Consider the following 11,733-nt stretch of genomic DNA (forward strand, 5'->3'; position numbering starts at 1 on the left):
TGTTGTAGTGGTGGGACAATTTCACTCCATCACTCCTTCACTTCCTGTTAGACATTTGGAACCCTGGGGGGAACTCCCACATGAGAAGGTCAGCTATGCTTGTCAGAAAATTTGAATTTAACTTCTAAAGAAGACTAATGTGGGCGTTACTCAAGCTTCATTAGACCCTAAAAGATACCACTTAAAATGGAATACATGTAGGTTTGATTACTAGCCCCTGTTCAAGAAAGGATTATGCATGCACTTGTACACCCGACTCATGTGCTCAAGAGATCAGCGGAAAACAAATGAGAGCTTTTCTTTCATTATTATTTCTTCAAGTGCACCCTATAGGATACTTTGACACTTAAGAATGGCAGCGATTTGTCATCAACACCCTAAGTGAGACCAGAATCCTTGATTTGTACTCGAGATGAGAATCCCCGACATTTTCATAGAGTCCCCCCCCCCCCCCCACCCACCCCCGCAGGTTTTGAACATTGAGCTGTCCAAGGCTGTTTTACAGTCGCTTGCACCTTGTCAAGTTAGATAATCTTTGAATTTATGACACAATTACTAAATGTTATCTTACTGCAAAAATGATCTACATTGAATAGATTTTTGCACAAATGTTTTTATTAAATAGAAGTTAATTAATTTATAAATAGCTCATTGCCCAAAGGTATCCTCTTATACAGGTTTAACCGTACCCCATTGCCGAAAACTGAGGAGATATTGAAAATCAAAAAATTGATGAACTATATGAATTTCCAAATCATCATTCAAGCCATGATTAAAACTTTTGGACAATCAACAGACAAGGGAATTGAGGAGAATTCGAACTACGTGTTTCGCCCTTATTTATACAGTATTGTAAATAAATGCTTCAAAGATGAATACAGACATGGTGAAATGATTTGAACAAAATAGGGAAGGAAAGGGAAGAAAAAGAAAAAGAAAACAGAAAAAGAGAAGCCACTTGGATTGTTTTCTTACTCACTTTGAGGGTGGCTTGTCTGATATGTTAGAGTTGAAGACTGAGTGACTGGGACAACTGGCAAATGATTGTACTCCACTGATGAAGGTGGTCTGCCATAACCAGAGGGGCCTTGCAGAGGGAAATGCAAAAAAAAACAAAAAACAAAAAAAAAATGAAACAGTAAATACAATCTGAGACGATGTCAGGGCTGTCACAAACAGCTGTCACTATCCCTAGCTATTTTTGTTCCTTCCTACTTCAAAAATCAGAGACAGCCCTGGTTCTAACTAGAAGTCGTAATGTAAGAAAAATTAAATAAACATGTCTTCTCCTTACAACAAAATTCTTTTGCAATGTTATTGAAGCCAACTCTATCATGACATAAAGCATGGTAGAGTTCACCAAAAGGTGCAACTGATGTTGTTGTATTTATCCAGCGAAGTAACATCTGATGTGGTTTATCTTTTGCATTAGCTGCTATTCCTTCCAGTACATCCTGACCAATGCCAAGGTGAATTCCCAGCGTCTCCCACTTTGCACCAATCTTTCCTGCGAGCTCATCTAGTTCACGGTCACTGGGTCTGCCTTCTTTAATAACAACTATAAATGAAAAAGGAAAAGCTTGCAGCTAAGCAAAGATGCCATTTTGGTACATGTGAAGGTGACAGAAACTTAAACATCATCTATCCCTTCTGTGAAAACAAGAAATTTATTCATGAAACCTAGTCCAGAGGGGGGGTGGGAATTTGATACCCTATTCATGACCATTGCAGTTAGCACAGCTGCCCTAGACATAGTTATGAAGGGTTTCTGTTGGTGGCCTTATTGATAATGATGAAAAAGTAGCTTCTTCTAAGAAGCATACTCAATAGACCTTTTTAGCTTGGGCCGTTTGTTTTCCCATTACAGACCACATGATATTCTCTAAAGAATTGTTCTTTTATCCATCTAAAAATTATTTATTCATATGCGCATGATTATTTGAAAATTTGAAAGAAAGAATTCTCAAGAGTATCATCACATGGTCTGAAATGGGACAAGAAACAGCCCAGTCAAAAAAAGTCTATTTAAGACTAGAGTGCTAAAATCAAAATCCATACCCTGAGACCAAAACGGCTATACCTATACCGCACATACCTATATAGCCCATATAAGAGAGTATCCCCGGGCACCTAGTGGTGCTCAATACCATCAAACAAGCTTCACGATACATTAAACATTTTTGTAAACAGAATTAAATTTTCCACTCATCCAATCCTCTTTCCCAACCATACTTTCGTTTATCAAACTTAGAGTAAGAAGTAAAATCATACTTTCAGAACAGGAATTTATGCTTGCCACCCATAGAGAAAAACTATGAACATTACAGGTTGTTACATGGAAGACAAACTTCTTTTCCAAATGCCGATCCAAAGAAACTCGATAGCATATTTCCATATTTTGTATGAACCCTGAAGATTTTGTTGTTGTTTTTTTTAACCACTGTGTGCTTTATGTCAATATTCAAATTAACCATCTTACAATGACAAAAATAGAGTCAGAATTAAACACGACAGGTATCAAATGGTCTTTGCACACATGCAAGCAGTGTGTTTATTTTGCAAGCACGAGCAGTGATCAGTTGTGTCATGCGCGCATTGAGCACTTTAGAAAATACAGATGGCTAGGGACAAGTACTTTGTAAATTTTCTGCTAGCTGGAATCTCTCTTTTCTTAAAAAGTTGTTTTGCGCTAAGTAATCTGGCTGACACCTCTAAAACAGGACAAAAGACGCAAAGCTAAGCAACAAGTTAAGATGTTATCACAGTTCAACCAAGGCATTTCCAGCAGCTTACAAGCAATTATGCCTTGTTTGATGCCATTCGATGCAAAGTTACATCACTTAGCTTCACACGAGTCAGTAGGTGGATGCTAAAGGAGATCTAAAGCTTTCTAAGGCCTCATTTACAAGCAAGTACATGTAGGTTCCTGGAGGGTAGGGTAACCCTAGCAATAGAGTTACCCTACCAAGAGGGTCAAAGATAGCCCGCATTTACAAGCAAAATGTTTCAGGTAGGTTACCCTACTACCTGGGACTGAACTCTGACCGGTCAGTTGTAATGAAATGTCAACAAAACAAGGAAGTATTTTTCCAGAAACATTCACAGTCTTCATAGAGCCTGCATGTTTTCCCAATGTTTCCCAGTTTTGCCATATGAGAAACATTGTTTCCAGCATCAATTTTTGTTTCCAAGGGGTAAATTATGCTTCGGCTACACAGCAGAGAATCCGAGCATGTGAGCAGTTGCAAACATTTTGTGAGAATGAGCAAGCAAGCACTCATCTAATTTTTGCAAGAAATTGGAGTAAAGGCAAAATTTTACAAGCACTTTCAAATTGAATGGGACCATACTATATCCCTAACACTGGTGTCCAAATGCCTGTGGCAAGAATCTCAGCAAGTTTTTGGCCACTAAGACTTTTATATCTTGGCAAGATCTTGGAAAGATTTCAAGATCAAGAAATTCTGCAAGTATGTACATGCACAGAACTTCTATGATGTGAAGTGCCCCTTACATGACGTTAGTGAACTATAGAAGTGAAGATCAACAAAGTCTTGAACCTAGTTGAACTTACGTGTATGCGGGATAGAGACTTTGCCAGTGATATTGCCGTAGCAATTGTGTTGTTCCAGAAAATATCCATACCCTTCTCGTGGAGGGAATTTCCCGCAAGATCCCCTATCTCCTGGAATTTTTTATTTTTGGAAAACAAAAGTAACCCCCCCCCCCCCCCCCTACACCTCCAGAATTTTTATGAGTATTATGTACACCTCCCATACCTGGAAAAATGCATTTTGGCAAGAAAATGTGTTAAAGTTAACACTCCAAACAGTAGGCCGTCTGCATTGCACATCACTGTTGTTTATTCTAAATCGATCAAACCATCTGAAAATAATTGATTTCGTATCTAATTGAAGGATATCTTGACACTAAATCAACTGTTCAGAATTTCCTGGGTCTTTGACCCCCCTCACCCACCCCAACCTCAGAAGTTTTAATTCCCTCCATGGTGGGGGTATAGATATTTTCTAGAACATAACATTAACAAATATATATATATTTTAAATTTTACTATATTCACTCTGATAAGTTTGAGTGGCTCCAGTGAAAGGTAACTGATTGTATCCAACGGATGAAGGTGGCATGTCATGCCTACAGAAGTCTTCCCAGAGAAAATGCAAAGACAAAACTTAAAAAGAAATTCTGAAACAATGCCATACAATATTTGTGCAATGTGTAGGGCCATCAAGGCCACATATGTTAATCTATTTCATTAAGTTGTAATTGTATCTTTAAAATCTATTACTTACTGCGAGTGTGACTTCTGTTATTGTTGTATCCTTCATAAGACTGACTGGCCACAGCAGAAGGCAACTGATTGTATTCCACTGATGAAGGGAGCTGCCTAGGGAAACCTTGAACAAAAAAGTTATGTGAACATATTTAAATATTATCTCCTAGGCATATTGATATGTGTCATCTAAAAAGCGCCTTCAAAGAGGTTTAATGAACCTCTCTTAGTCAGAGCTTTCTACAGAATTTAAAACATGACACAGAGTTTTCATCCCCCAAAAATTGCTATAAAATTTTTTTCTTACTCACTCCGAGTGTGGCTCGTCTGATCCAGAATATTTGCAATAAGGTGAAGGGTTAGAAGAGGTTAGCTTCTTATCATTTTGTAAATTAGTAACATCTGTACACAATCATTTTTGTCACTCACTCTGAATGTGTCTTCTCTGATATTCATTTCCTTCATGACTTTGAATGGTTATAGAAGAAGGCAGCGGAACTTGTTCCACTGATGAAGACAGACAGCTAACTGAGCCAGGAGAGACTTTGAGAAGAAAACATCAACATGTTCAAATATACATACCTTTACATCAAAATAGACTGCAGGCAGTGACTAAAAGTATGAATTCATGCCTTTATCTTTGAAGTCGGTTTCATACACAAAGATAAGAAACAACAACGATAACCGCACATACATTCATTACAACCAAATGTAGTTTTCTCTAGTTAAGCCATGTTTACATTTCACAGATCACCACCTCAGGGCTGTCACTAGCTACTGTTGAGTCTGAATGTACGACACTGGTGTGACTACAGTTGCTAACTGTTGAGTCTGATGTCATATAACTAAAGACTAACCAGAGTGACAACTGAAACTGCAATTAATGACAAGCATGACACTGTCGCCATAAAAAATAACTCCATCTTAGAGTAGTGAAGTGTACCACAATTTTGAAAATGTATTTGTCTGAACCTCAAAAACCAATGTATCCTGCTATGCCAACAGGGTAATCACAGCTTTTCCAAAATATTAGGCCTTGAGGTAAATGGTTGACTGTCAAGTTATGGGCACTGAACCATCATGATTCTCATTAGAAAACTGAATCCACGCAACAGTCAAACATCCTATGTGTCAAGACTATAGCATATGTTTTTATGTCAATACAAGTGAGCTGAGACAAATGACTGTTAGTCACATATAAACTCATTCCCAATAACTGTTCAAATCCTACAATATTTCAGGAATTTACTTTTGTAGAGAGGTTGTTAAGTACATGTATTTACTCCACTACAGCTGAAATGAATTATCCAAGAGAGTACTGGATCTAGACATATTAATTTACCTCCATGATCAATCAATTCTCCCCTAGGTCGTTTTGAAGGCTGGTTATTGAAAAGGGGTAATGGCCTTTTGTCCTTTTCCTTTGAAATTGGCCTGCTTTCTGATGAACCTACCAAAAAATGACAACAAATATAATCATTTTACAACACTTGGTAGTATTTTAGGGTACATAATTACCACATCTTGTTACACATTTACCAAATCTTGTTATAACCTACTTTCAATGATTTTAATTCTACAATACTAAAAATTGGTACTGAACCATAATAAAGTTAAAAGTTTGTGCATAGTGGGGGTTTATACAAGGACATTTTGTAGTTCTCCCAACATCACTCATATGTTGTTGCTGTGTTAACATCTACATTGGTATTGTTGGTTTGACATCAATAGAGCAAGCGATTGATTCATACAGGATCTCACATTGCCTTTGATAAGCACACTGGCTTCTTATGAGTAATATATTCCACACTAAATTACTTCAGTGATTCTCAAGAGAAATGAGACGTATCAAGAGAAACAGGATGTGTCTCCAGACAAATGAAATGTGTCTGGTAAGGAACAAGATGGGAGGTGGTGACTTACTTTCAAGCTGTACTGCAACTTTCAACGTTCTGTTGGAGGCTGCGGTAAGAGCTTCTTCTTCTAGGCCTTCCTGTGATGTAGAGGCTTCATTGCAGAAGGAATACTCCTAAAAACATAAGGGGAGAAAATTGTAAGAAGGTGCAGCGGCAACAGTAAGTTTTAAACCTGAATTTGTATGTTTTGGACTTTTGTAGGCAGATATTTTTCCTTGCAATTCATAGTTTCCTTCAGGTCTCCAGGCAGCATGAAAGTAAAGCTGTGTCTGTTATAGCGTGGGAGATATAGTGGTGAACCAACCCCAATTGCTGGTTTTCATTCCAGGCAATCAGTCTGCGTGTTTGATTTTACATAGCATCCAGGTCAAAGAGGAAGAAGACATAAAAAAGTCCACTGTATAATTAAAAAATTCAAACATTACGGAAGAGATAATTCAGTATTGATTTCAAGACCAATTCAGAGAACATCACTTCGTGTAAACTGTGCAAGATAAATGTATGGTCTATAGTGTTTGTTTTCTTTTCTTCACCATTTAAATAGTTTTAAATCTTTCCCGAGATGTTGTTCACTACAATACAGACATTAACATGTATTCAAGATGCATTATGACAGCTTGATGATCTCACGTCTGCATAAAATTCAGAGTAGAGTAACATTCAGAATTCGCAAACACAGTAAAAGTAAGATTGAACATTACATTTAAGTTACCTTTGATAGCCTTGACATCACAGGAAGCCTTTAATACTGAAAACTGATGCTAAAAAGAAAAACAGAAATAATCTGCATTAGTTTCATAACAGCAACACCAGGAAATAAATTGAAAAGTTTCCAGGGCTGTCATTAAGGGCTGCAACCTCTCACACCTGTTATGGCTCAGCATGTTTGATAGGCCCTTGTAATGTTGCAAGTGAAATTGCCTTTTATTGATACAATTCACCCACAAATAACAAGGTTTACTGCAAATTTGGAAATCTGATTGGTTCTCTCATTATTTTCTAGATACTGATAGACAATGATTCCATGCATGCTGTCTTTGCAAGAGATATAATTCTTTACTTTATACTGCTTGACCAGTAAAGCGAAACATTTTAACAATTTGTAACAACCTTGATTGGACGAACTAAAAACTCACCAAGTCCTGCTAGAAACACCCTTTGACATCCCAAAACCTGACATTGCTACTTCAAATGAATCACTGACTCAACCTTTAAAAAAATTGAAAAACCAACAAGAACAATAAATCAACAGAGAGGACTTGATGGACGTATGTCTCCCATTATAACTATGCTTTAGAAATGCCCTCAGGATGCCTGCAGGGGATGTTGATGTCTCTATTTCATCAATTTTAAAAGAAAAAAAACTGGTGTCCTAGTAGTTTACATTGAGGCCCTTTAAAGTAAAAACCAATATTGTAATTAAACAGAAACTTGTTAAAAATCTCAACTAATTGGAAGCAGTCCAGAATTCCCGGCCACCAAACATAAATCTATCCAATGGCAGGGGGAGGGATTTGAACCTGGATTACAAGCCCAGTGACCTAACCACTGGGTGACACCACCTCCGGCCAAGTTATGTAAATTTAATCAATATAAATTTAAATTTAATCAATATAAATTTCTCTATATAAAATTGGAAATTGAAAATTGGAAATTGGAAATTGGAAATTGTTATAGTTCCTCTAGAACCCTCTCTCTCAGGATTTCCTGATTTTTCCTGGGGAGGGAAGAGTTGGGACAGTATATAGGTGCATGGATTTTCTAGAACTACATTGTACATGTTAAAAAATTACCGTTTATAAACTGGGTGCTAAATAACACTATGCACAGCTATTGCCTAAGGAAATTTTTCAGGAGCCCTTTGGGCTCCCAACGTCAAAAGTTAGAAGCCCAAGCCACTTTTTTAGGAGCCCAGAATAAATTTGCCGTGGTCAATCCAGGGGGTTCCCGAGACTAGGGAAGACAGGGGGGTGTGGAGTGAATATGGAAATTTAGGGGAGGGGTCCGGAGGCAGAGATTTTCCATGAGACACTAATATGGTCTATTTTATCAATCAAATTTTTGAAATAAAGTGTTCAGCAAAGTGATCAGGTCATGACTGAGAAAGAATACTATTTGTGGTCAAACAAATTCAATAATTGGTGTATCCATGCAAGTGCTGCAGCTTTTTTTACAAAAATTTATATTGCCTCTTTCACTTTTGAGTTAAGCAATTCTAAACAAATCATGAAATGCAAGCTGCAAATGAAAACAAATAAAATAGGCATTTGGGGCATTTGAATTTGGCCTTACTGAAATGTGCTTCTTCGGAGAAAATATATTCTCGAATATTGGGCAGAGCCACAACAATTCATTTGATAATTTAAAATATAAAACCATGGTATACAAAAAGAATTGCAATGATGTTTCCTTTTTGCTGGCTTGTAGCTACTTGAATATTTTGACTTTTAAGTCATAAATATCCTTTCAGAAACTACAGAAATTCATTCAGTACAGCTAAGTGAAGTTTTCCAAAGTATTGGACAAAAAAAATGCCCAAGAATTTATCCTTATTCAATTGTAAATATAATGTCAGCAGCAACATCACTCCAATTCCAAAAATATTTGTTATCAAAGTAGTTATTTTGCCTGGGGAGGGGGGGGGGGGGGGTATTTTAAGAATGTCTGGGTGGGCATGTGCCACTGGGACCCTGGAACCCTTAGCCTATACTAGAGCTAGTTCAGCTGAATTTTGCTACCCTATTCTAGAGTAACCAGTATTAAAACCACCGATTTCCACCTGAATCCCGATTTTTGACAGTTAATAACATTCAGTAGTGCTTTATAATAGTCATCTATCAACGATGTTGAGGCTGAGTTACAAAAATTTAAACTTGCCCATTTCATTTTTTTATATTTTTGATTGACAATTGCTGGTTTCTTTAGTTTAGATAAAATCTTCAACCAACTGGTCAGTTTCGTGAAAAATAATACCCTATTTTAGACCCAAACGCTCTGATTTATATACCCTATGCTGGAGTAAACTGCTTGAAAACCATACCCTTCACAGTGGCACATACCTAGATAACCCATTTATGGCAGTACCCCCCCCCCCCCCCGGGTTATTTTGCAACTGGAATCAGTAGTGCATCAACAGAGACACAATCCATTGGCATACATGAGGTGCATTTATTCAATACTGAGCTTGCAATGCATTGTAGGGCAATTTTCAAATATGGCTGTTTTCGGTTGTTTTATGAGCAGAGAGAGACTTTGTTGCCGTGTTTTGGCCCATATTTCTCGTGTTAAAAGCAAAACAGGACCAGAGTAGCTGTTGTTTTCCATTTAATTTATTGTGTGAATGATTTTTTTGGTCGATTTCATGGGAAGATAGAAGTCATTGGACAGATTAGATGGGAATGAAAACTCCATGTTTAGGCGCCCACTCGGGCTCCTTGAACAAAACTTTAGTCGCCCACACTCGTAACTTAGGCGCCTCAGGCAACCGGGTGCCCGTTAGGCAGCAGCCTTGCTATGGTAGTTAAAAATTGATTTTTTATTTCATTCTAGCACTGATTATTTAAAAGGTTTGCTAAAACAGATTATCACACAGGTTAGAATTCCATTTCAAGAACATTTACGTGGCTCTGTATTTAAATCTTAAATCTGTTGTTAGTTGCCTTATTTCATGGGTTGAAATAAAAGTGATACCAGAGGAGTCTAAAACAAGTCAGCATAATTCAGTTTTGGTTAATTCATTCAACTTGCTTCCTTACTTAATGCAAGTAGCATGATGCAATGACATGCTACCATGCTATAAACAAGACGTAAAGTTAACAGAACACCAGCATCTGGTATCAGTGTGAATGCAATTTGATCTGGCCTGGTCTAACCCATATTGATATATATACAGTTACATGTAGATACAGGGCAGGAAAAATATTTTGAAATCCAGCTGCCCAGTGGACTAGTATGTTTCAGTTTTCAGTTGCCCTCACCAAAAGATTACTTGCCCAATAGATGTGCAATGTTCATTCCTTATCAACTAACAAGACTACTGAGGCTAATTTCACTTGGGCACCAGACCATTTTCACTTGCCCAAAAGCAAAATTTACTTGCCCTGGGCAATCAAACCTGGGTTTTTTTCCTGCCCTCAGGTACTGATCATATCATACAGTGAATTTTTGGGATTTATACCCAAATTTATACCCGTTTGCCTATTTCACAGAACATGCGCACTAGATGTTAGTTATTAATCGACTCATTGTGATCTCTAGACTTGCCAGATGCCAGGTCCCCATAAATGAAAGTCTAGAATTAGAATAATAGTGTGACAGAAACCTGTCTTTCTGAATCAGTACCCCAACCCCGGTCACTTCAACATTTTAAGCCGCCATTCACTGACTGAAATCATACTCAGTGATGCATGAAATGACAATGTCAAAACTGGTTAAAAAGGAAGAACTCAACTCATAAAGATATTACAAATTGTACAGTATCATTACCAATCCACTTCCATCTGGCCTCATCTGACATAACAATTATTGCTTCCAAGCTTTAACACAAATGGCATACCGATTTGCTCTTGTACTAAAAAAATAAAATGCTTGAACAGCCTGTCACAAACGTTCAAGTCTCCATGGTCTACAAGCCAGTCTCATAAAAAAAGAAAACAACAAACTCCCACTATTTTTCGTTTCCCCTGCGAGTATGCGAGTATTGTGTTAAAGTTACGCTAAGATTAAATTGAACTAATGTAAAGGCTACTTTCTACACTACTCTCTCGACAAACATTCAAAATCGCTGAAGCATTTTAAGACATTTTCGGAGACTGATAAAGATATCAACTTGCATGAAAGGCATAAAGAGAGCTTGGAGAAACTTCGATCTTCGTAAGCTTACCTTTGACGGACAAGCGAAAGCACGAAACCTCGCAAGGTAGTCTCCACAGGAAAAACGTTAATTGACGCTAAGTTGATCATCAGGCTACATGACGACGTGCTCGGCGAAACGTTGAAATCATCCCATGATTGGAAGATAGAAAAGATATTAATAAATGAGCTAGATAGTGGAAGAGACCTGAAGAAGTACAAGTTGTAAGATCTTCGATGCCGGAATACGAAGAAGGGACAATCCCGTATCCCAGAATCCCTTGCCTGGAATAGCTGTCTGAAATGTGTTATGCCCAATCACGACGATCACAAGCCAGAACTTCAACCACAGAAACCACAGAAACCACAGATGACAAAAGATGAGTTTTGCTCTTCGGAACGTCTCACAGGATTGGCTGAGAAAATGATATCTAAACAATAGGAGTAACAATGGAGCAAGATCCAATGAAATTAGAGGTTCTAAAGACCTTCGTGTTCAACCTAATTCCCAGGGTCTCTCATCTTACCGCCCCGTGGAGCGAGCGAAGAGAGGGGCGGTAAGATGAGAGACCCTGGGAACGAGGTTGCTTCGTGTTCTTCATGTCAACAGATGAGTTTCCGGGGAGTTTCCATCGGTCACGAAACAAATTTGTTTTGCTTCACAAGGTCTTCTCA

The 11,733-nt window shown here is 37.9% G+C and overlaps 1 protein-coding gene across 5 annotated transcripts in view; it reads right to left on the reverse strand.

Annotated features, from left to right (window-relative positions):
* The window catches only part of LOC110048580 (uncharacterized), a 121,916-nt gene extending 110,595 nt beyond the window's left edge, over positions 1–11,321 (reverse strand). For 3 of the 5 annotated variants that reach the window (XM_089287236.1, XM_089287235.1, XM_089287234.1), the window contains exons 1-9: positions 11,090–11,320; positions 7,344–7,416; positions 6,920–6,968; positions 6,215–6,320; positions 5,634–5,741; positions 4,721–4,834; positions 4,311–4,415; positions 1,295–1,558; positions 980–1,087 (exon numbers count right to left, since the gene is read on the reverse strand). In XM_089287236.1, the coding sequence (XP_089143362.1) occupies positions 980–1,087; positions 1,295–1,558; positions 4,311–4,415; positions 4,721–4,834; positions 5,634–5,741; positions 6,215–6,320; positions 6,920–6,937 (823 nt within the window). In that variant the 5' untranslated portion in view covers positions 6,938–6,968; positions 7,344–7,416; positions 11,090–11,320. Of the gene's footprint in view, positions 1–979; positions 1,088–1,294; positions 1,559–4,081; positions 4,163–4,310; positions 4,416–4,720; positions 4,835–5,633; positions 5,742–6,214; positions 6,321–6,919; positions 6,969–7,343; positions 7,417–11,089 lie in introns of all 5 variants that reach the window. The other 2 variants (XM_089287237.1, XM_089287233.1) reach the window with 2 other exon arrangements.
* Between the last annotated feature and the right edge of the window lie 412 nt (positions 11,322–11,733).

Source organism: Orbicella faveolata, unplaced genomic scaffold (genome assembly GCF_042242905.1).
Source record: "Orbicella faveolata isolate gen_17 unplaced genomic scaffold, um_ofav_v1 contig_14, whole genome shotgun sequence".
NCBI classification, from domain to species: Eukaryota; Metazoa; Cnidaria; class Anthozoa; order Scleractinia; family Merulinidae; genus Orbicella; species Orbicella faveolata.